Source organism: Aulostomus chinensis, chromosome 20 (genome assembly GCF_037954235.1).
Source record: "Aulostomus chinensis isolate RoL2024-O1b breed Wild chromosome 20, RoL_Achi_v1.0, whole genome shotgun sequence".
Lineage (NCBI taxonomy): Eukaryota > Metazoa > Chordata > Actinopteri > Syngnathiformes > Aulostomidae > Aulostomus > Aulostomus chinensis.
Genome location: NC_141339.1, coordinates 22,080,082 through 22,104,700, shown reverse-complemented (window position 1 = coordinate 22,104,700; position 24,619 = coordinate 22,080,082). Strand labels below are relative to the sequence as shown.

The 24,619-nt window shown below is 45.5% G+C and overlaps 1 protein-coding gene across 14 annotated transcripts in view; it reads left to right on the top strand.

The window, feature by feature from the left end:
* Nucleotides 1–24,619, top strand: part of scara5 (scavenger receptor class A, member 5 (putative)) — a 187,455-nt gene that overhangs the window by 127,895 nt on the left and 34,941 nt on the right. For all 14 annotated transcript variants that reach the window (XM_086189326.1, XM_086189325.1, XM_086189324.1 and 11 more), the window contains 5 exons: nucleotides 1,204–1,332; nucleotides 21,053–21,252; nucleotides 22,199–22,377; nucleotides 22,468–22,594; nucleotides 22,720–22,888. In XM_086189326.1, the coding sequence (XP_086045452.1) occupies nucleotides 1,204–1,332; nucleotides 21,053–21,252; nucleotides 22,199–22,377; nucleotides 22,468–22,594; nucleotides 22,720–22,888 (804 nt within the window). The remainder of the gene's footprint in view (nucleotides 1–1,203; nucleotides 1,333–21,052; nucleotides 21,253–22,198; nucleotides 22,378–22,467; nucleotides 22,595–22,719; nucleotides 22,889–24,619) is intronic.

Sequence of the window (24,619 nt, the reverse complement as noted above, 5' to 3'; positions counted from 1 at the left end):
GTGATGCTCCTCCTGTTTTGTTTTCAAGTGATAGCTTGGTCTAAAGAAATCATACCGGGTACAAAGAAAGATAGAGAAATATGACCCTCACCTACTGCCAGTGGCTTGGTCAGTAATACCACACCCAAAAACTGCAAATTGACTTTCAAGTGCTCACAAATATTTGTCCTGCGCACAAACGTGTCCCCCCGCATCACTTCTTTGTGACTCCACAATTCAGAAACAACCAGCCGTGTACATTTAGCTGTAAGCTAACGGAGGCTAACGGCACTCGACCAGCTCGCCTTGCACATTCAGTTGAATACGTGTTCTTGGCTTCGCAAAAGAGCTCCATTTAGCTTATTTAAAGCTTAGATCAAAAGTGTTTGTGGGTTTCTGGGTGTAACAGCTGGATAAAGAAAACATGGATTATACTGGACAATGTCTTTAAGAGTTTGTAAATTGACTTTTTGGACCGCTTTGCTGTTGCTCGCCAAACTGTCTCCGTTAGCTCTAAGCTGATAATATATGACACGCAGTTTCTGCATTCTGTAGTCACCTAGAGGGAGTAAATTGTCTGCTGGAGGTCAAGACACCTGGCTTTGAGTAGTTGAAAGGCAAATTACACTTCCTGAGTGAAGTAATACTTAAAGACCTTTCAGTTTGCCAAGTACAGTATTTTCTCATTTGATGCATGTTTGACACAGCGTAAGACTATTAAACCAGAAAATGTGTTTAATATTGCTCGTGTAACTTTACGATGCAGGGAGGTAAATTACATGATTGTGTGCATTGCACTCATTAAGGCTTAAAGAATGTGATTGCTCCAACAAATGTCAGACTAAATCACACCAGTCTTGCTTTTTCAAGCTTTTGTTTTCACTTCAGTCTGTAGTCTTTTCTTCTTCTGCTTCTCACATTTTTAATCAAGCCATAAATAACTGGAAAAATTTGCCTTTGTCCCAAAAACAAAACAAAACCCAAAACAACTAAATTACCGTCCCATTTGTGCTCCAAAAGGGTTCTGTTTCTGTGTTTTGTTGAAGGCGAAAGGTCAAACAAAACATAAAAGATTAATGAACAACGTAATCTTGATATGTGTTTTGTTTTTGTTTTTTTGTACAAGCCAAATTCCTATCGATGTGTAAGTCCTGGCGTAGCATAACTGCCAAATATTTGCAGTGCTTTTTGGACTCACTGCTCATACATTTCTGTGTTGGTCAGGCTCTGGGAAGCGTCGCAGGAAACAGGATCAGTGTTGCGGTCAGCTTAACTCACTCGCAGCCATCAAGTACGCCATCGTCTCCCTCTACGTCCTCGTCATTCTCACCATCTTTGGACTCTGCCTGGCAGGTAGGACGTGTTTAACTGAATGAAGTCATTCGTTCGGATTCTTCAAGTGTCAAGATGGTTCAGCCTCTCCTACCACTGTCTATTTCTGCTGTCAGATCGAAAATTTTAAAAGAACATTCCACTTTATTTTTTGGGGGGGGGGGGGAGGTGAGCTTAGTTTCCATCAGTAAATACCGATGCAACATGAAGATGGAGAGCCTTGGGAGCAGAGACCTAAAGCGTCTGGTTGACCGTTAGCTTAGTGGAAGGAATGGTAGTGGATATGAAGCGTTAGCATACCTCCGTCAGAGGTCATCAAATACACCTTTCTCTGAGATCAGACGACATTGGGCGTGTTCAGAGTGGTATGGCCGTAAGCCTCTCCTCGCCTTCTCCGAACACGATTATTATCTCATTATTATTTAAAGTGCAGAGGGAGGGATACAACTTTCTTGTATTAATTAATCAATTTACTTGCTTGTTTTTTTCTCTTCTTCGTGTTAGGATATGACTGAATCCAGCAAGGGGAGGGGAAGGGAGTAAGCCAGAGGGGTAAGGGAGGTACGGGTGGGATAATGACGCAGATCTCTATTTTATTTTTTCGTACAATGCCCGCGGTATGGTTGTATATGAATGTGAGATGTGTGTGGCTATGAGAATATGATGTAATGTGGGCATATTGTTCAAATAGGACAACAAAATCATAAACCTTTGATCACAATGAAAATACACATTTCTCTGCCACAACCTTTGCCTGCATTAATGCCAGCCTGAAAACGAAACGTATTTGTGTGTTTCTTTTCTTCATTGCTGTCGATTTCCCCTGAACTGAACTCCATCTGACCCGTTGGTACCTTCTTATCAACTGCGGCGTCCGGCTGAAGAGAGCAACGTTTGACCATCTCGCTAGTGTAGAACATGAGTAGAGTTCACGATACACACAGTCGGAGCTGTAACTACCACACTGTTACAGACTCTCGAGTCTTCAGAAGGAGGAAGAGAGACGTGACTGTACACTTTGTGCCCACATCAGGAAAGAGTTTATTGTCCATCTTTTGTTTCAATAGCTCAGTTATGCAGATTACATCAGCCCTTGAGACTGAATTGTAAAGGACACACACACACACACACGCGTGTGCACTGAAAGCTACATACTTGGTCTTAAGTAGCGCTCAGGATGTGGTTCGAAACTTAACTCCAGTCTCACATACTCTGTTCTGGTTTAAGACTGGGAACGTACACACACCCCCCTGGAGTATAAACTAAAGTCCATAAACATGAAGTCCTGCTGCCGGTTGCTTCATTGGGTTTCCTCACTTGACCAGAATAGTGATCTGACTGCGTCTGCGTTGTGTGTGTTTATTGGCTCATTCATCAACTGACACAGCCACAGCCCTGCAGGAGGAGCGAGTCTGGACAAAGTATGACATTGAATACTCTGTCCCGAAGGTACCATGTGGATTCTGTGTGTGAGAGACAGATCATCTGCCCCATAATGCATTGCGTCTCTTTGAACTATGCAGGTTTAGAGCCGGGCTACAAGTTGTGTGCGTGTCACTTTATTGAAGGTAGGTTGATCTGAATCTGAACAGGGCATCCATCCACACATCCACGCTGCCGAACCTGCTCGGCGTCGCGGGGAGCCGGGGTCGGTACCTGTCGGCCAAACACAGGTGCAACTCATAACATTAATTAAAGCCCTGTTGCATTTAGGTGGGCTCCATCTTGTCTGACATTCTGTAGACATTATTCTGCACTTCATTTACATATGGTTTCAAAATGGCGGCAGCGCTGTTGTGTTTAAAAAAAAAAAAAAAAAAAGCACCGTAGTTTCTCCCTCTGCGTTTTTTTGTTTTTTGTTTTTTTTGTCAACAACGCAATGTTTCCCTGCATGAATTCTGTCCCTAACCCCAAGTAACTCATTTTCTAGATCAGTTCATCAGGTTGCATGCTGGGCATTTTATTCTGGATTTTTGGGGCGGGGGGGGCTGAACATAAGCTGGCACTTTCCGTACCCCCCCCCCCCCCCCCACACACACACACACACACACTTTGTTTCATCGGTGATTCATGGTTGACTGCTGTTTTGAGGTTGGTCGAGAATAATGGTGAGGGACTGGTCTCTTGTTAAGTATTTTAGCTTTCAGCTTTGAAATGACCAGTGTTTGTTCAGGGGAGAGATTCGTCACGCACGAACCCAGAAAAAAAAACCCACAGGTCCCACACCAGCTCCTCTCAGGTCCCGGGCCGAGGCCTCAATATGGCAGCGCAAACAAGAGTCCCGCCATCATCACGTGTCCCGGTGATTGGCACGAGTGACACGATAATGTGGAAATTTGTGTGAGTAATGGAAATCAGCATTAGATGTTATTAGCTGTTATTTCATATCACTCTCTCTGAGACACAGCGGCGTAATAAATTCCAGCGTTTTCAGAGCTGACACCGCCACAGTTCCTCCTCCTGGTTGATTTGGAAAAAAACCCTGGCCTGACGCCACGGTAGCTTTGTAGCCAGAGTGTGTGTGTGTGTGTGCGTGCGCGCGTGTGTGTGTGTGTGGGAATGACTTAAACCATTTTCAGGGACAAAAACCAAGAATCAAGGCCAGTTAATTGGGGACGGCATGTGCAGATGGGGACAAAAGATGTGTTCCTTGATTTTTGGGCCAGTCGTTAAGGACCAGGCTTAAGTTTTAGAAGTTACGCTCCGGCTGCATTGAGTCCGTAACACAAATATTCCACTACGACTGCGTCGCACCGAGATTACAGGCAAAGCAACTCAGAGAACTTAAATTTTGAGGACTTTTTTTTGTTCACCTTTTTGATCCCAGAACAGCGCAGAAAAGTGACCTCGACGTTCTCCTTCAGAATGTTTGATGTTGGGAGTTAAGAAATGTCGATGCTCTCTGAGATTTGCAGCACCAGAAGTGGCCCACGCAGGACTGCATTTAGCCAGGTTTTGTTTGTCCGTCCATGCTGATCGGAGACCATAAATAGCCCCGTCTACTTTGAATTAAGTGAGATACGTTTATCGCAGGAAATCACAATTGGAGATCTGCCTCAAGGGGTTTTACGGTCACTGTTGGGCGCTGCAGCGGACCGGCGCCAGTGAGTTTGTTCAACTGAATGCACGAGCTGGTTAGCATGAACGAGCGCCGAACCGGAGGGGTCAGAGTTAGTCTGTTTTGTCCAAAGTTTGGCCATTGATCTGTTCTGTAGCTGTTGTTAGCCGTCAGTCACCGTTAGCCTGAAGTTAAATATACATGGCTGGCTCCTCCAGCAATCTGTAGTCACAAAGAAGTGATGCAAAATACAAAAAAGAAAACTTTGTGGGTAAAGTATCACTTGAAATCTGAATACTCTCAAAGGGAGGTAAGGAAAGTTTCAAACTAGATCCCAGTGTTACTTAAGACAAATTCTGTGTGTGTGTGTGTGTGTGTGTGTGTGTGTGTGTGTGTGTGTGTGTGTGTGTGTGTGTGTGAGAATCAGAAGGCTTTTGGCAATGCGTCACACATTATGGCTGGTACCTTCTGCAAACCCTGCTGTGGCCTCCTTGTAAATGTCAACTGTGTTATTAGAGGAGGGGAGATGAGAGCGCGATTGAGACAGAGATAGAGGGGCGACAGGAAGGAATTAGGTAAGATAAAGTTGAAAAAGGTGACAGGTCCAGGACGTTTGCAAGCTTCCTGGCGTCGAATCAGAAGGAGTTTTCTTTAATCCTGATTTCATTTCTTCTGGAGCCACCCTCTCATGCCGTAACCACAGGGCTTATGCCATTAACTGGACGTAGCCGTGTGTGTGTTCCCAGGCACGGAGATGCAGTTTGGACCAGCTTTGTGTCAGAGGTATTTGGTTATTTAGAGCCTTTAGATGAAGTTGTTTTAGAGCAGCAATCAAACCAAACTCTTCAATGGCCTCTTAGATTAAATGCTGGCCATCCAAAACCCAAGTGGCTCCGCTGTGCGGGAGGCCCCTTCATCACATGCTCTGGCACATATTCATGTGGTGCCAGCGAACGCACAAAAACACTCACGCCAATTTTCTTCCCAGGTTCAACTCGGCATTACCCACATTTGCTTTTGATTGAATTCTCACTTGACTTTTCGTTTTTTTGTTTTTTTGTTTCCCCTCCAGCTCTTATGTGGCTCGTTTGGCCTGCCTCGAAACTCGTAGCCAGCATCGTCAGTGCTTTCAGACCAGTTCGTGGAGCTTCATCTCCCGTTGAACACATCTGCCTTTTTGACATGATAAGTGCGCGAGTACTTCCTGCGATGACAAAGAGAAACAGACGGAGGTAATCGGATCCACGAGGGGAGCTGCGTTATCGGTCCATTAGTCCTGCGAGCTTATCTCTTCACAGACACTTCTGTCAGCTCTGATCGGGAGGAGCGGAGGTATTTGTCCAAAGTTGAAAGGTCACACGTTTAATTCCCATGAGTGTCCACGCCTGGTGAAACACAGACGACCCAGAAACCAGTTATCATGTCGGAGGAACTAAGTCGTCGCTTGTCGTCGCGGACGCAGCTCAAGAGGGCTGCTGTTACTCCAGAGGCCTGTTTTGTATTAAAGCCACCATATCTGTGCATGTTTGCTGGCTCGAGTGGTGGCACGTTCCCAGAAGTCCCGTGGGCTCAGCAACTCCACTCTCTCCGTTCAAGCGTTTCAATACATATGGATTCAGGATTTCTTCTGCTTTCATGAGCCTGATGCTCGCAGGGCGGTAATGCACACACTCCGCTCCGATGGGACTTATTTTCTTGAGTTGCCAGGTTACCAGCAGGGGATGATGTCGTTTGTTTCTCCAGCGATGGGTCTCAAGTCAGTCTTTCTTATTTAACGCTGCATTATGTAATGTTGCTGAGCAGCGGCGGCATCTGCTGGTGAAAAGAGGTGAACTGCGGGACACCTGTGCATTTTAATCTACCACGATGTGACAAGACTGAGGCAGAGAGGATCAGTAACGTGTTCGTACACAAGACTGATGTCTTCACCTCGACTGCCGATCTGGGCGTGCTAAAATGCAGATGCTAACGGTTAGCTTCCCACGTCCTCCTCCTCTTCTTGTTGTCTCTGTCATTACTTCTGATGTGTAGCTTCTCGCGTGTGAAAGCAGCATTCAGGTTAGCGGGGGGGTCGTGACTGGTCAGCTCAAATGACACAGTGCAGGAACAGAGACGAGGAAACCTAAAGAAAGTTATCATTTACAATGGTGAAGACACCGGCTGCAACATTCTGCTTTTCTTCAGGAGAAAATGACTGTTTCTGTTTCCTGAGAGAATCTCACCGGGCGCCGTTCTCTCTAGATTGGCGTCTCAGCGCATCTTGAATCTCTGTGGGCATCGCTGGGATGTTTGAGAGGTTCAGCTCACAATGACTGGCAGCCTGCAGTAGATTCAGTGTTTCAATCCATCGCCAGCCTTTTTCTCCAAGTGTGGGAGTGATTATTTCTGAAAGTTTTAACTTCGGCTAATAGGATGATGTTTCCCAGTCGTAAAATCACAGAGGAGTTTGAGAATCTTTTGAATTCCCGACTCGGAAGCAGCAAACACTTTCGAAAATGTTTACCAGCTTAAATACTTTCAGGGTGTAATTTGAAACGCTGCATGTAACAGCAACAACTTGGAGCGCTGCGTTGTGGTTGTACGCCCCAATGTGACCTTTGACACCCCCCCCCCCCCAAAAAAAAACCTCTCTCCATCTGCGAGTCCCAGTGGATGTTTGTGCCAAATTCAAATGACGTATAGACAAGTAACCTTAAAACACTGAGCCTCTGACGCACAGCTGTAGGCTCATCAATCATCAGTCCAGATGTTTACTCTGAACAACACAAAAGGGATTGGAGTTTTTGATGCCTAAATGAGTTTTATTGCGTGAACCAACCCTCCTCCTGATTGGCTCCTGTGAGAAACCAAAGCTGAACTTCTCTAAACCGAAAGCAGAGCTCTGGTCCCTGCTTGTCCCTCCGCTAACACCAACGTCTTTCGGATGTTTCTCTCGGAGTACACTGAATAATTAATTTCTAACTGTGAAATATTAAATGCAGGTCATAACAAGAGGAGATAGAGGAACAAACTGCCAGCAACAAACCAGTTATTCATGTGGAACAGAACCTTGTTAGAACTGTTCTCCAGCGCGGGTAGAGCTCATAACGGCGCTGAATCTTTTCCTGACAATTATCAGCATGTTTTTGTTTGTTTGTTTGTTTGTTTTTTTAGGGAATCTAATCCAGCTTCGTTGCAGCCCAGCCAGGCTGCTACAAATGCTGTACTACATCTGGCGCCTGCTCTCAGAATAACATGTTGTGTAAAATACTTTTACTAGCCCATGTATGGACAGAGCCTGAGCTAAAGGCTGCTTGGGTGTCCATGACTGCAGGTTTGTACAGGATTTACACTTTTTATATTTATGTTTATGAGCCACATTGGGATATAGGGTTCTATTACCAGCTTTCATCATAACCATAACTGAGCTAAATGTGGTAGAAATGTGTACTCTTACTCCTTTGAGTCAAATTAGTTCAGAGATTTACATGAATAGCGTGTATCCACAAAGCAAAGCCGTGTTTTACGGGTCGGTCTGTAGACGTGAGTCATGTCCTTGTTTTCCTCCGAGCTGCGGAGCTTTAACGTCAGCTAGCTTCTCAGTGCAGCTGAGTCACGTCCTGCACTTGGATCGGCATCCTTGTGCTCTCTTCTGTTGCCAGTGGATCACCGGAGAACTTGATGGACGGCGTGCCATTGTTATACTGAGGCTGTGAAACATTCAAACAAGAATTTTGCTGAGTTTAAATCAGGCGACAGCGTCCTGGGTCAGCCGCTCTACCTTGGAGCCGTGCGGCGCCGGTTACATGCGTTTCAGCCGCGCAAGTAAAGACGCAACACAGTGGAATCGGAGGCCTGACGCCAACTAGTGTTCCGGCACTTTAACTGCAACACAGAAGTAAAAGTGTTCACAATTGTGTGGCACTGAGGCTCCGTGTCTGAATCAGCCTTTAACCTCATTTTTGGGTTCAAGTTTCGGTTGTGTCTCTTTCCCTCACAGCTTTCTAAACATTCTTTTAGGTTCAAATATGAAAGACATTTAAAAAAAAAAAAAAATTTTAGGTCTGGAGGACACTGGCAAGGCTTCAGTCATGCACATACCTGACCATTAGACCAACTATGGCGGCCTCGTTCTATCCAACCACACACTTTAGATCCTTTGAGGTTTATTTAAGAAAACACGCTCATTCACAACACGATACGAGATAAAAACCTGACAAGAATGAAAACCATATGTGTTTGACTGAGTCTGTCCATAGGGAAACTTGGAGAGGGTAAATCTGACACCGCTAAGTGCCACTCTGAAGGACTTTAAAGCGAGCACTTACAGGTCGTAAACCACACACTTGTGAAAACATCATTGTTGTTGAAGATAAGCAGGTTCTGATCTTGATCTCCTGATGCGGATAAGGAATTCCTTCCTCCATCATACATGCAAAGAATGTGTGCCCACACACACACACACACACACACACACACACACACACACGTTAACCTCCTCATGTACGTGGACGAGAGTAGAAAGACTCAGGCAAACACACACGTACGCAGAAACACGTAGTAAACGCGTGAATCCCACATTCCCAGTCAAAAGTATCGGACACACGTATGTGGTTGTGTCGTTATTCTGACGCGTTTCTTTGCCGTCGGAGCACTGGAAGCGTTTGGTCTTTGGTAGCTGTAGTGCGAGCAGCATGGAGGACCGTGGCCGTGTGTCTGTTGGTTGCTGGTTTTCTTCTTCTTGCTCCAGTTTGGTTTTTCAAACTCAAAATGTTGCCGCCTGAACACAGAGAGAATTTGCAACCACGATGACAAAAAGTTGAAGAAGTTACCGGTGTAGCTGATAGGCCGCCGCTGCCTCCGTGGCTATTGTTGCTAGCGGAGCCCCGGTATGCCACGAATCAGCATGTTCACTGGGGTTTTGTGTCCATCCGTGTTGACTGAAGCCATTTAATGCTCGTGTCCACTGCTGACTCATTAGACTCAGGAATGAATGCAGATCAAACCTATCCCTGAATAAAAAGCCAGATGTTGGAGACCGTTACCAAGAAAGAGGAGACATCTACAGACACAAACACACAAACAAAACATGCACACATTCATGTACACACACACACACACACAGACTCACAAAAGTATGTCAATCACATATGCAATCAGTCCCAGGGAGCATAAAGCCTTTTCTAATGTGTTTTCTGTGCTATGGTCCTGAAGAAAAGAGTCTGGAGAACATCCAGCATTCCCAGTAGGAGTCTGTCGTAAGTGGAACACACACACACACACACACACACACACACACACACACTCACATGAAGAGTGAGAGAGAGAGAGAGAGAGAGAGAGAGATACAAAGTCAGTCCTTAATTCCTGCAATAAAAGGAAGTCCAGAAGTCAACACACAGGCTCAATCAGGCATTCACACAAAAGTAATTAACATGTAAAGACTAATTGGATGACATCTCTCGCTCTCTCTCTCTCGCTCTCTCTCTGTCTCTTTCTCTCCTCCCTCTCTCTTGGGATAATTGTGTTTTTAGTTTCTGTGTTTCTTGCTCGCCCGAGGGAAGTAATTGGCTGTGTGGTTGTTTATCCAATTGTTGCGTTGGTGTACTAGGACAGCGTGTTTCTTGGTGTAGTCCTGAAACCTGCTCAGCATCACAGTACAAACCCTCCAAACCAAAACTCATGAACCAAACATGTTTGATCTTTGACCACCAAAGTACTTTTGGGCCTTCCTTTTGTTTGGAGAGCAAATTTTGGAGAGATTTCTTTCTGGGTGATCCAGAGGGATCCTGTTCATGTGGGCTGACCACTGAAATCTCTTCATTCTTGAGTCCCTGTGGATGTTTGAGCCACGGATGGAGGGGTTCCCGCTGAGGGGTTCCAGAGATCCAGCAATGACAAGAACAGCACGGATGGAAATATACTGCCTCTGATCTACAGCTGTCGCCTCAGCAGAGACAGGGAAGGAATCATTTTTATGTGCCGTGAAGGCAAACAACTACAAACACATAGTAGTTGCGCATAAACTAGCAGCCTGCAGGCTTGGTGAACAGAATAGAATCAATAGGAATGTGTTATTGATTCTGCTGCATTCATGACCACGCCCATCGCTGGCGCTGAAGCGCACGTTCAGCTCCCTCTGTCGAGGTCTTGAACAGTTTTACACTTGATTTTACTGAGTGTCAACGTCGGCTTCACGGAAAAAAAAGTGGCGAATTGCATGTGGACTTTAGCTAAAATGGTGTTTATGGAATACAATAATTCCACTGTGAAAATTTACCGTAGGTTGAAATATCCCATTGTAAAACCGGATTCGTGTTTTTATGGCATTGCGTTGCTTCCATAACCTAAATTCGTGCAGCTCACTTGACCTTTGCCCTCCTTTCTGAGGGCCCTCCCTCGTACCCGGCTGAAGCCTGACAAACTCCTCCAAGAATCGACATGCAAACCTTCACACGTGCAGTTCAACAAAGTCAGGAGAAGCTATGACGTGTGACACTGCGGTGTGTAAATAAAAGCAGCGGCGCTCCAGTGATTCTCCACATCTGCAGGAGAGCTTGAGTTGAAACCTCACAAGTATCATGGCAGGCACCAAAGTTAGGCCTCCAAGTCTTTGTGTGTGTGTGTGTGTGGGGGGGGGGGGGGGGGGCGGGGTTTACAAGTAAACTTAAGCAGCAACAGATTCTAAAAGCACTAGAGAATCACAAACACACACACACACACACACACACACACACACTGCAGGAGGATTTGATCCTGCAGCAGTGCAGTGCGATGAGAGCTGGCACAGACGTGCCGTGTTGGTTTATAACTGAGTTGAGCTTGAAGCACAAATTATAGAAAAGTAAGGAGGGGCCACAGCAGAACCTGTTCCCTCAATTTCATTATTCTGAGGTCACAAAATGACAGCATCAGTTTTTTATTCTGTCAGAATAATTGATATCTTGTAGCCACAAAATAATTAAGTTGAGTAAATAAGTTCCTTTTCGTACCTAAACGTCGGACTCAAGTTATCTCACGGCCTCAAAGGTTGAGGAAGCAATTTAAAAGTTGTAGTTTTTTTTTTGTGTTTTGTTTTCCTCTATAAAAGATGCAGCTTCTCCTTGGCTGCTCTCTTTTGCTGGATTCTTTATGTGACCCAAGGAACAAAAACACAAGCGCGAGCGCCACACTGGCAGCCATTTTTAATGTGTTGAAGTGAGACCCCAGAGGTTTGTTTTGTGTAGTTTGGTAAACCGTAAATGTCATCAGGAAGAAGGAGGTGGACCCGGTAGTTAGCGGTGAGAATCAGCTGATCCATTCATTTGAGCCAGGAAACACTCAGCCGCCGCATGAGGAGGCAGAAAAACAGCTTTACTCTATTGTACACAAGTCATTGTGCGAGACCTTCGCTTTGTTGCCTCATCAGACCGGTACTACGCTGAGAGGAATTCAAACAAACCGCACCGCCGCCTCCGCCACCGCTATCACTTCATTTAAACATTCCTGCAGCCGAGCAACAGCTGGCTGAGCCCCCTGAGAGACGCTTCCTCATAACCGCACAGACACTGCGGCCTTAACATCCCATAAACTGGCCCAGTGAACCGAAGGAGCCCCGCTAAATAGCCCCCCCAGTTTAAACACAGCGGCCACTTCTAATTAAGTCAATTACTCTTACTTACTCTTCCATTTAAGTCAGTGATTTACAGTGGCGATGCTTGGTGCAGCCTCAGCTGCCGGGAACAGGCTTCAGGCAGTGGTGTGATCGAGAAAACTCCTAACAGCGCCTTTACTGACACTCGTGTGAACATCAATACGCTGGACACGCCACTGAAGTTATTAAAGATACCTGCATGGCGTTAATATCCAGATGTGGTGTTAAATGGTAGTGGGACACTTGAAAGTTCAAGAAGACGTCAAAGAAAGCAGATTTAGATTTTAAGATCCTGTAATTTAATTCTTGTTCCCTGCTGGAAGACTCCCAGCTCTGCCTTCCACAAAAAGAACCTTTCTTCTTCATTTCCTTTCCTCCTTCCTGACGCTGGCGTCCCCTCAAAGGCGAGTAGGCTGCTGGTCAGTCTTTGTCTGGTTGAAGGGGTCCCACTCTGTCTCTCTACCTTGGTTTTATATGAGCTTGTCGCTTAAAATCGTCCACTACAAACAGAACCTTGTGCACTCACGCACACCCAGAACTTTCCAGCACATACGCTAGACTGGCTAATTGTAACTGAGAACCAGCTGTTTTTCTCCCAGTCATTCTCACCTCCGTCTGCTAGTTAGACTGGTGTTTTAGTGTCAGGTGACAATGTCTGCATGTGTTCGAATAAGAAAAGTCCCTTGAATACAAAGACCTTTAATTCTGCCCGTTTTCAAGACAGTCCTGGCAAAGACTCACAAGCAGGGAACCTCAGAGAACCGAGCGACCTTCAGGCTCCGGCTCTGCTCCTCCATGACAGGACGGTGACCCTACAGTTTTAGCGTAATCCTGCTGACAGCCAAAGAAAACTGAACGGCCTGTAAAGGTGACTCCTTCATTCGCACGCGTGTGAAAGCGCCTCTGCTGGCGTTCCAGATGTCACAAGTGCTTCTTCTGGTGTTTCATCTCGTCCTTGATTCATATCAGACAAGAAGGTGTTCTGGTTTAGGTCCTGCCACCAGCAGCTCCACGTCAGTTGCTAATCCGTCGTGTTCCGTTTAGATGTGTGTGTGTGTGTGTGTGTGAGAGAGAGAGAGACCCAGTGAAGGTCAATATCGGAGGAGGAGGAGAGCTTGGAGTCGTCACACGTTTGACTCCCTCACGGAGGCCTAACGGTGTCTTGTCCTAATTATTTTGAACTTCACCCCCAGTTCAACTAAACTCTATCCCGTTTGTCTCCCTGCAAAGCATCAACCTTCATCCAACGATTTAATTATCAAGAGCCATATTTGGCTTAAACACATTTGTTGTTCTACAATTCTACAATTTCATTTAGCAGACGCTTTTGTCCAAAGCGACGTACAACACAAACTCAGTTGTTGCTTATGAACGTTAACTAAAAACATCATCACAAATTTAAACAAATATTTGCAGTATTTAGGGAGTAAAGTCTTTATATTTCTCATAAACTAGTATTTTTAGAAGTTAAAAAAAAATCAGCAGTTATGTTTGGATATTTATAAAAAAAAAAAAATTCTAAAATAAATGGCATTTTTTAGAGAACTGAATACAGTCAGTCACAGTATCTAGAGAATAAAGTTGTGACGTTTTTTTCTCCCTGGTTTCATGGAACGCCGCGGTCTTGGCGGGACTCTGATAATCCGGCCTCGCCGTGATATTAGGCGGCGCGAGTAAACCTCAAATCTCCAGCAAGCTGTTCGCTTTTTTCTTTCTTTGTGTTTCCATCCGTCAACGTGAAATGAAGCCGAATTCATTTAAAGCTCTTTTTCTTGGTAAATACACACTCGCCCTACTGAGCGAGGTTATTAAACCTCCTGTGAAAGAGCGAGAGAGGGAGATTAGTAACCATGGGCGCAGGGCCCGAGGGCGGAGTCGACCTGACCAGCACTTAGAGGGTGGATGAGGGAAAAGAGAGAGCGTTAATATTACGGGCGTACTAACGACGACTAATGTGTACTTGTACTTTACACGCTCCTGTATTCTCACTCGTTGGTCAGCCTTTTTGTTGTCTTTATGTCTACCTTTTAAAAAAAAAAAAAATCCAATTTCAACTTTTGAAGACCAAATTGAACCAATTTCCTATGAAGGACGTGGCGAGCTGATGTTTGGTCCTGGCCCGGTAGGTTCCCTCAGAAACGTGAAGGTAAACCTGCTGCGACAGAACTGAGGAGCACAGACGGCTGCCGCGTGTCGTCCGTGTGTGGTTTTAGACGGCAGGCCAAGCAAAGAGCAGCCGCACAAAAACCTCGAGCTGGTTTCTTCCAGAGGGAGGAAGTGTATCAGACCGATATCAGGAGGTACAGACGGTTTCAGTACTGGACCTGGAACGGCCCCGAGACTCGAGTGGTCCTCGCAAAGATAGAAGGGCAAGTTCACGCGGAACAAAGAAGCAGGCGACAGATGAAGAGATAAATGACGGCACCACGTTGTCCTTGGCTCTGCCCACTCTGGAATGCAGCTCTAATAGACCTCCCTCTGTCTCCAGCCTCTGTCCTGACCATGACACGGACCGGCCAGCCCCCGTGTGTGTGTGTGTGTGTGTGTGTGTGTGCGTGCGTGCGTGTGTGTGAGAGAGAGAAAATGTGTGTGAATGCCTGTCTCATACTCACATGCATTTTTGATCACAAAAATGTACAAAAGTGTGTAAAATGGATGTGAAAGATCAAATGTGGTGTGTGTGCGTGTTGCAGATGAAGAACAAAACAAGACAGGGAGTCATTGTCCAGTTTTTTGGGGCGAATGAACACACACACACACACACACACACACACACGCTTCACTGTGGAAGCGGAAAGCATAAATGTTTTTGTCACCTATGAGGTCCTACAAAACGACCGGAATTTATGTAGAATGGATTCGCACCTGAATATGGGATTGGTTATGAGAGAGGGAGAACGCCATCTTCCATCTACAGAAGCCTAGAATGGACAAACAAACATGGATAAACTGTTTCTGGTGCTGCTCGTGTGCTCGGGCTTGTCCTCTTGCGTCTTTTGTCCTGTTTTTTTTAATTACTAGCAGTAGCAGCTCTCCAAACAAGCTACTAAGATCTTCCCTTTGCAGCTCTATTTTCTTGCATTTCCAGATGTTACTAAGTGGACTGAAAGCACCTCTGGCTTTGTTAAGATAGAACTTTGTATGTTATGGTTTTTGTTGAGTGTTAGACTTCCAGGTAATTAAAAATCTTCAACGTTTCCCTGCACCGCTCCTGTGGGGGCTCCTTTGGGGGCTCCTTTGGGGGCTCCTTTGGGGGCTCCTTTGGGGGCTCCTGTGGGGGCTGCTGGGCCGTTGATGCACGGCTCCTGGGTTTTTCCTGGTTGGCATACAGACCAGCTTGTCTGGCACAGCTGTTTAGTCTCTTGGTGGGATTTTGTTCCCCCGAGGTCAGCACAAGCAGATGACACGGCTGCCAGATCATCCGTAAAAATCCAGAACTTCGTCCGAGCAGAGACGCCTGATGCTGTTGATGGTGATGAGGACCAGAATGTTGCCTTGCCTGACTCAGGACTTCCCGGGGAAGCCTTCTCCTGCGTGACACCACGTTCAGAGTGTGAAAGCCCTCGTTATTTCCCAGTGACGGTGACAAGTTCAGGGGGAGTTTACTCCACCCTTAGTTCTGTATTCGATCTACAAAGACATTCTCGCACAGTAAGGAGGCAGCGAGGAGCAGCAGGCTGGTCTCCTAGAAGGAGATGAACAACCCTGCGACTCCTCTTCAGCGTTTGTGCTAATAGCTCCTGTTGGTGAAGACTTTCTGTGGTTAAATGCTTCCCAGTGATGAGAGGATGGAAAACACCGTCCATGTGAAGACCGACGCCGTGACCCAGCAGCTGCTGAGTTGTTGCGCTCTGCCAGCTCAGTGTTTTGATACATGAAGGGATAAAGTGTCCTTTTTTTTTTTTTTTTTTTTGCAAGGAAGAACTCAAAGACCATGAAGCTGCAAATGTGACTAATCTGTTTTTAATATGGCTGCCATCCTCCTGCTGTGCCACTGTGTGTTGTGTTTTCATGTGAAGCGGAGAGAGAAGAATAGAAACGGACAGGAGATGACTTTCCCATCCCGCAGAACCCAGCGTGGAGGTGGATCTCTCAGGAGAACGGTTCCTCTGCCACTTTATTTCTCATCATCATCATCAGAAGTCACCTGTATGACTCATCTCTCCTGTCGTGACCTCACAGCGGCGTGACCGTAGGGGAACTGATGGCGGACATTAAAGTCCAATTACATCTCAGTGGACCAGAAATCTTCCCTGTACTCGAATCGCCACGTCCATTTATGTTCTGTTCTACTTGGTTTTCCTCCCTCTGCACCTCCGTGGATTGAGTTACGTGTCGCACAAGCATTTATTGGTAACCCTTTATTAACAGTTACACATTTAGTACAGTTCGTAATTAACAGTTTATGCTTTGTTGCCAACTGTCCCCAGTCATACCAGTGATTTGCATGTTAATGTTACAGGTAACAGCAGAGGTGAATGGAAAAAACTGTTGCTTCAGGGGTACATGTTTAACACGGTATATCAAGGGTTAATTAATAGTTAATTAGACTAAAGTGATTAGTAGTTGCTTGATTAGCACTCTTAGCTAAGCATGAGCCAACTGTTACCAGTGCTCCCTTGTTGTCACATGTTACAGATTAAAAACGTGTATTTCAGTCTCCTAAACGTGGTGAAATAGGTTAAAAAGAAGAACCTCCATTTTGGGGCGATTTCCATGTCCGTTCATCGTTTTTCCATTTATCAGCGTTTTTAAGGCCCTTTTTTACGACTGCTGCTACTTTAAGACCGCATCCGAGACTTGAGAGGATTTATTCTCCTGTCATATTCTCCCCTTGGAGCTTTAGTCTTGAAACTCTAAAGCTTTTAGGAAGTAGCCGGTGTGTTTCTGTCTGCTGAATGTATGTTCCGATGCGTCCGCTGCCTCCAAACAGCCCCCAGTCAGCGCTCAGGTCCTGGCTGTGCTGCTACCTGGCAGCAGCCTCCACCTTCCTATAATGGTGTAAATGTGGAGCTCCTGCAACAGAGCAATTTAACAGACATCAATTATTGTGGTGAGACTGCTCATGTTGATGCGTTATCCCTTCAGGCGGAGTAACCAGAGCAAATAAAGTGAGATAAGCTGCACAAAATCTGCCCGTGTCTGTCCTGGCAACCAGATAGAATTAGGTTTACATCTTTAATCTAATCGCCGAGCAGTCGCTCTGAACGGTGAGAACTTGGAGCGAAAGAGGCCGAGGCAGAGGAATGTAATCCTGCACCAGACCAGCAAAACCGCACCACGTTTCCTGCGACAAATTTCAGAAAACATTACGCGGCTCTCCGTCTGTAATGTTTGAATTATCCTGACAAAATGAGCTGACAGAAATATGGTATTGATTCATCGCTCTTGGCAAATGGGTCTTTTTCCCAAAGTGTTCGAATTCACGGTGGTCAGGCGAGTAAATGTGGAATTTTATCTTCTCAACGTTGGCCCTGGATGTGCCGCTCTTTTTTTTCTTCCCTGCTCTCGTCTTGTTTCTGCCTTCCTTTTTTCTCAGGAGAGTTTACGCCGCAGTGACGTAGCATGGACAGATTCTCTCCCCGGCCTGGATGGAAGTTTGCGCTCCACGCCGTTCCTCTGGCGTCTTGATTTTTATTGTCGCCCCCTTCTTCTTCTCCTCCTCCTCTCCTCTATTAAACGTGGTTTTACATGAAGAAAGACCAAAATAATATAATAAAATAAGCAAGTTTTGTGGAACAAAACTTAATGATTTGAGGCGTTTAACTTGAATCCCACTGACATCTAAACAAGGGAACTGGACCACAGCGGTGCTACGTACTCCTGCTCCAGTGGTGGGCAGACGGCTGCCAGTGTTAAAAATGAAACAAATCCTGCGTTGCAATGATTTGAAGGCCTCGTGCTGCTTTCAAATGAGACGATCTGAAGTCTATAGATGAATTTTAGAGTCGTCTCTGTTTGTAGTTACGATTGGTCTTCATTTACAACCTTCCCACAGTTAATTTACCAGCACAGTATAGGGGATGGCAGTTTCCAGTTTGAAATGATGGCAAGGGCAGATAGCGGAGTAGCCGTATGACCCCTGTCAGCCTTGGACGTGTCATTACTAAAGTGTGTAGCAGGTTAGCCTAGCAGGTTAGCGTAGTTCTGAGGGGATGCTGGCTAATCCTCGCACTTTTATTTCGACGTACGTCATCGACGGCTCGTCGATGAGTTTCACAGTGGCGAGCCACAGCAGCGCGAGTGTGTGCCCATCGGAAGAAGACAATCAGAAACATGGGTGGTTTCCCGGTGTTGACAAAAATACGAATTCAGGAATCCTGGTCAGCAAAAATATGCTGTAAAAATGTTCAGCCTGTTACTGCTACAAAAACCCGCATTTAACATGCAGGAGGTCCCGTTACGGATGCACCAAGCGTACCGTTGTGACCCGGTGATCAACGCCATCGAGCCATTTACCAGGTTTTGATCTTGTCCTGGTGTATTTGATTCTGCTCATGTATTTTGTTCTGACCTCAGTGTGCAGAGAATATCGTGTGCCTTTAATTCCATCCTGTGTTTTTATGAATCATCGTGTTCGTGGGTTTTGTTTTCTTCATCTTTTCCTTCTTGTCTCTATAGAGACTCCACCATCAGGTTTTGATTGATAGGCACTGGTGTGTGTGTGTGTGTGTGTGTCTGTGTGTGTGTCTGTGTGTGTGAGAGAGAGAGAGAGTTGTTGTACAGTGTGTATCCCTTTGGAAAATCTCTGCTGTTGACAGACCATCATAGCAATTAGGCGCCCCGTGTAGTTTAGAGAATTCCGCTTATTTAGTTTTCAGATCATTAGGAATAAAGCTAACACACGTAATGAGCTGGAATTTAGGTGGTTTGTTCTCGGCAGTTTGGCTTTACAGGAGTTTTCTTGCCCCTTAAGTCATGCAAATACTTTTTGGACTTTTTCTTGACGTGAGTGCACGCATTTTATTACTGTCCTAGAAACATGGACACAGAAACATGTTCAGTGTGTCAGAGGAATCAGCAGGACCATGTGTGAGGGGAATTATCTGCTTCCTTCCCGAATAATCCCCTTTTTCTCCATGAGGCAACAGACATGTTCTTCACACATTGGTCTGCTGCCCTGCAGAGGCGATGTCATCATGGCGTAACGCCGGGATCTGGTTTCAAAATATCTCCAAGCCGTTACCATGCAACATACTCGCAACAGAACATGAAACAGAAGAGGTTTTTTTTTTTTTTTTTTACTTCTTTGGCTTGATTAGGGAGGGAAACCACAGCCAAAAACAAGACAAGAAAGATTCTTCGGTGTTTATTAACTGTCAACAATTACAGATTAAAGCTTAATTCCTGTATTTTTCCACCTGGGCCCTTGGTTCCTCATGAATTTGAGTAAAAATGATCGCTAGCGACAGAAAATAGGGTTGGGCCATGTCCACCAAACGGGCAGATGTTGACGTCCAGCGTGAACTATGGCAGATGGTCAATGACAGTGTTGTTTTTGAGGGGGGAAGGTAGGGGTTCAAAAGAAAACAACAACTTTCTCAGCACAGCAGGCCAACATTGATCCCCACGCCAGGTTTAGGCAGCACTTTGTCCCCGCACCTGTCCATAATTGAGTTGAGTTAAACCTGAAATAACCAGAAGAGGCTCAGCTGAAATCAGCAGTGGTTTGAATAAAAGTGGCGCTAGGGGCAAAAATGCTGCCAGCTGGCAAAGAAAAACCATCTGATCCAAAGAGACGGACATTTGTCTGACATACAGGGGAAGTCTCACAGGTTTACGTGATGGATGGTGTGTCACCATCCCTCGGGTTCTGACGGGGTCCTCTAGGGGTCATTAGGAACTCCAGCAGGCCGACGGTGGTCAGCGGGGTGTCGTGTCAAGTTGTCATCACTGCTGCACTTGTGCCAATCACCGTTATAACAACACGCTGCAACGCCGAGGTGTCGCATCACAGCACCCACAGCAACTTCGCCGGCTTCCGCCGTCACCACCGGTGCAGACTCTTTCATCCGGTCGTCTCTGTGTTTCCCGCCACGTGTCTCTAGTTTTCGCTGCCTCAAATACGTGTGGACGCCATCGTATTCAACTACCACATTCGCATAGACATCAGCTCAGTATTAATCCATGATTTCAGAAATAGGCTATTCCCAAATTTTGGGGAAACTTCCAGTTGGACAAAGTGGTACTTGACTCTTCTTCTTCTACTGCTTGTTCAGCATCATCATCACCTGATGAAGATCTGCATTCTGTAGCCTCGTTCACTGGCTCCAGACCTGTTGATGGAAACACACACAACTGGCGTTTCGCTTTTCTGAAGTTTGCTTTAAATTTGCTCACCAGTGAACACAAATAATGATGTTGTTACACACACAAAACCACAACCTGTTGGTAAAACAAGGCGTATGGACTGAGCGCTGAAGACTGCCATAATGATCCTTCCAACAAACACATCTCATTTTTTTTTCCTCCTATTTAATTTTATGTCGTTTTTAATTGCTTATTTTATGTGACGCTCTGCACCCCTGAAATGATTTAATTGTAGTTCACCCACTGGAATCGATTCAGATTTCTGAACTTAAGAACAGGCCCAAAAACGAGAAAACCAACTTAGTTGAACGACAAGAAAAGTCAGCAGTGAGTTTCTAGGAATGCACACATCACCTCAGAACAAGTCGGCCCTGGCCCGATGCTTTTCTCCTGCGTGCGTTGGAAGAGCAGCAGCGTACGGAGGCCAACTTCAACATCAGTGAAAATGAGGACAAAGTTTCCACAATAGGAGCTGTGGCATGGAGAGCCTCGCTGTGAGCCAACACTGAGAACAGGTTTAAACCCAACGTAGGTTCTGATTTAACAGCACAACGCCGTTAGCACGAATGGGCGAATCAGAAATTGAGTGCCGAATAAGATCAACATCTGCTCCCCATTAACGTGTTGGGGAGATCCAGGCTGACAGTAATGATTGATAGTAAATGATAATGGATTCAGGAACCTTTACTGTCGCTGAGGGATCAGAATCAACACCCAGAACAAATCGTTCACACTCTTTCTTTCTCTCTATCCCTCCCCAGTCTCTCGTTCCCAGGTTTCCTCACAGCAGCAGGAAGTGCTGATGGAGAACGTGACCCGGATGTCGGAGCGTTCTCGGCTGTTCCAGCAGACCGTGGACGAGACATCCTCTCGGGCTGACCTTCTGGAGAACATCTGGAAACTTGAGAACATCTTCCAGAACCACAGCAACTGGCTACAGAGGCTGGAGGTTCTCATCAAGGTACAGTACTGAGAAAGGGAACTTGGAGGGGGAGAATTACCGCATCAGGGTCGTATTCTTCCACCAACCAGGCAAGATTCAGTCAAGCTGCTGTTTAAACTCTTCCGATCTTAAATGTTATCTCTCATGATTTAATGTTCGACATTTAATTTTATGAAACGCTGTCATTACCAGGGTTTTTAAAGGCTTCTAGAAGCAGCTTCCATAGCTTCTGTCCACGACAGTTTACTGTGGAGACCGAGTGGAATTTACGACGACCCTTACTGATTGATTTGTTTACGTTGTTAACATGTGGGCGTTTCTATTTGACCTCCTGCGTTTCCCTCGTTGCTGACAATGGCAGGTCTAACTCTAGCCTCCAGATTCCAGGCTTTTCAGGACTCGTGTGAAGATCGTTAAAGACTCATTTCACATCCAGGCAATATTTTATTGATCCCAGAGGGGCTGTGGGGCTCCGCACAGCAACTAAGAATACAAGACAAAGGAAATGCATTAATATGCGCAATAACAATTCTTCAGTCACAAGCAGACAAAGTCAATAAAAAAGGTAGTACATCAGTAGGTCGTTATGTCACCGTTTGGTTAATTTTCAATACAGAGTAACCTTTTTTTTAAAAAAACATGAAATATGTGCTTTCAAAATAAATTGGAATTAAAAAAAAAGTAGACTATAGAATAAAATAGAATAGTGTGTGCAGTGCAGCAACAGTTAAAGCTTTCTGGGCCTGCATAACGGCGTTCGTCCAAAATGTCTTACTGTAACGCGACACCCTCTGCTGGCTCGGGTGGTAGAATGTCTCCCAGTCGTGTGTTCTGAGAGGTTTTCAGCAGGATACAAAAACTATAATACACACAGAAATACTGTCAATATACAGAACAATATTGAGATTGTTCATGTGGCGGCTTTCTGTTTGTCTGACTTCCCAAATCCTTTGTACTTCTGTAGAGCCTGGAGTTGGAGCTGAGGACCGTCCAGGCTCACTCCCTCCAGTCGGAGGGCTATCTGGTGCAGCTGGACGACAGACTGTCCTCCCTGAGCAGCTCCGCCGGCAGGAACCTGACGGGCTTGAGTGCAGAGGTGGCCAGAACTTCTATCTGGCTCAACGAACAGCACCTACAGCTCAGGTACGCGCTCAGGGAAGAGCCTCAACATTCTGCAAGACATACCGGCAAGGATGCGGCATGCGTGATGTAGAACCTGCTTTGGTGTCTCAGGGAAACCTCAGGGCAGGTGAGCGGGCTGAGAGAGAAGCTGGATGAGGTTAACTGGATGGTGGGAGCTGTCAATCACACCTTCAGCAACGACATCAATATTCACCACTTGAAAATACAGGATTTACAGGTAAAGGATGTGGCTCTTTACGATTCTCCCAAAACATCTAATCTGCTGAAAAACATAGCTCAGTACATCAAATACACATTACTACAGTATTATAGAGCTTTTGAGCTACTTGTACTGCTGTTTAGATCCAGATCAGCAACATAACAGAGGACACCTCCAGTTTATGGGTGACCCACGTCCACACGGAGGCCCAACTGAGGAATGAGATGGAGATCCTCAACACCATCACTGAGGACCTCCGCCTGAAGGACTGGGAGCACTCCATAGCCCTGAAGAACTTCACCATAATAGAAGGTCAGCTGACAGATGATCTCTGATTTACCTTTCACTTAACCAGCATGTAACTCCCCCCTCTTGAGACAAACCAAAGTGATACTTAACTAATTTGTAGTGCTCCTCTAGTCTCGTCCCCGTTCACGGTCCTTCAGGTCGGCTGAACTGTGCCTCTCAAGTAAATACCAGTCAGGTTTACAACAGAACATTTTGATGCTTATTTTGAAGTATTACTTCATAAAAAAACTTGAGGGAAGCAGGTGATGATGAAAGTCAGTTTTAACTCGTTGAGGAGGCTTTTCTTTTTCCTCTTTGAAAAGTTTTCGCCCTTGCAACACCAGCGAAACGGTCCAAAATGTCAATTTACAGAATCTCAAATACACAATCAGGTATAATCGCAATCATCTTTGTGCAGTCTTGTGCTCAAGAATCCAGAAATAATTTTATTTGAGTTGGAACATCTGAACTAAAATAATTGGGGTTCTACGTCTACGTGACCAGCTCGCACATTCAGATGAAATCTTTCCTCCGATCCCGTTACTCGACCGGGAATCTGCAGACCAAAAACTGCCCAAAATGAATTGTAGTCTGACCCTGCACTGATTTTTGTGTAACAGACAGAAAAACAAGCAGACGTTACTCCTTGGCCGGGTTTAGAGTCATGAAGACACCTAAGTTCACTTCAGTTTGGAGTGCAGACAAAGACGCAGGAGGATTTCGACTCGGGAGAGGGTTAAGTTGGGGCAGACCATCTGGATCCATCTACTGTATATGAAGAGCTCTCAACTTGTGCCTGTTCAGGGGTTCAGTGTCCTGGACTCCCAACACTTGGACAAGAACCATGAAAACACAGAATGAGAACGTGAGAACTTTAACCCTTAGTGGAATGAATCCCTTTTGGGTGGAGCTCTCAAATACTCGTCAGAGCCAATCGATGTTTGCAGAGTGATTGAACGCAAATGACCCGAGCACGCAAACATGATTTTGCTCGGTGGGATTACTATCCTCGGGTATTGAGCAACTCTGAATGCTCTTTCTCCAATCTGTTAAGCTCTGATTACTCCCGGCGTGGTACGACTCTCGCTGCCAGGGCACCAAATGACTCCTTGTTCAAATCAGAGTAGCAATGTCATGATGTAATGCTGGCAGGGGACGCGGCCTGAGCTGATTGATGGCAATCTAAACCGAATGGGACCCCTGATCTCGTGTCTGCTCCACATGTGGGTGGGATGCCGTTTCTCCTGAGCCTGGAAACAATTGTGGGTTAAATTTAGATGCTTCATCCCGTATGAAAACTTAACCACTCAGCTCTGTCATTAGCTCTGCTGTTCATTTGCTTGTTGTTAGCTTTCAGTCACCTTTGCCAAGAAAATCTTTACATCTCAGTCCATGTTTATCCGCCTTTGTTTTGTTCTCTTTCTCCCTCCCATCCCTCTCTCTTATTTATTCATATAGTTAATCTGCCTTTAATTCCCCGAGTTCAGGCAGGTTCGCGACACATGTTGCTTGTTGTATCGATTAACATTAAATAATTAGGACAGTTTAAAAACCAGTTAACCCAAAGGTTGTAAATAAATGAACTTAACTTCATCTTAAAACCTGGCACCATTGAGGACAAATATACAAGATGTTTTAAATAGGAACTTAATTAATGTGAGCCTGCGTGTATGAGATCATTATCAGTTGTTGCCCCACCAGTGACGAAACATCTGGATCACATTATGCTAGTGCTCTAGGATTTACAGCTTTGCC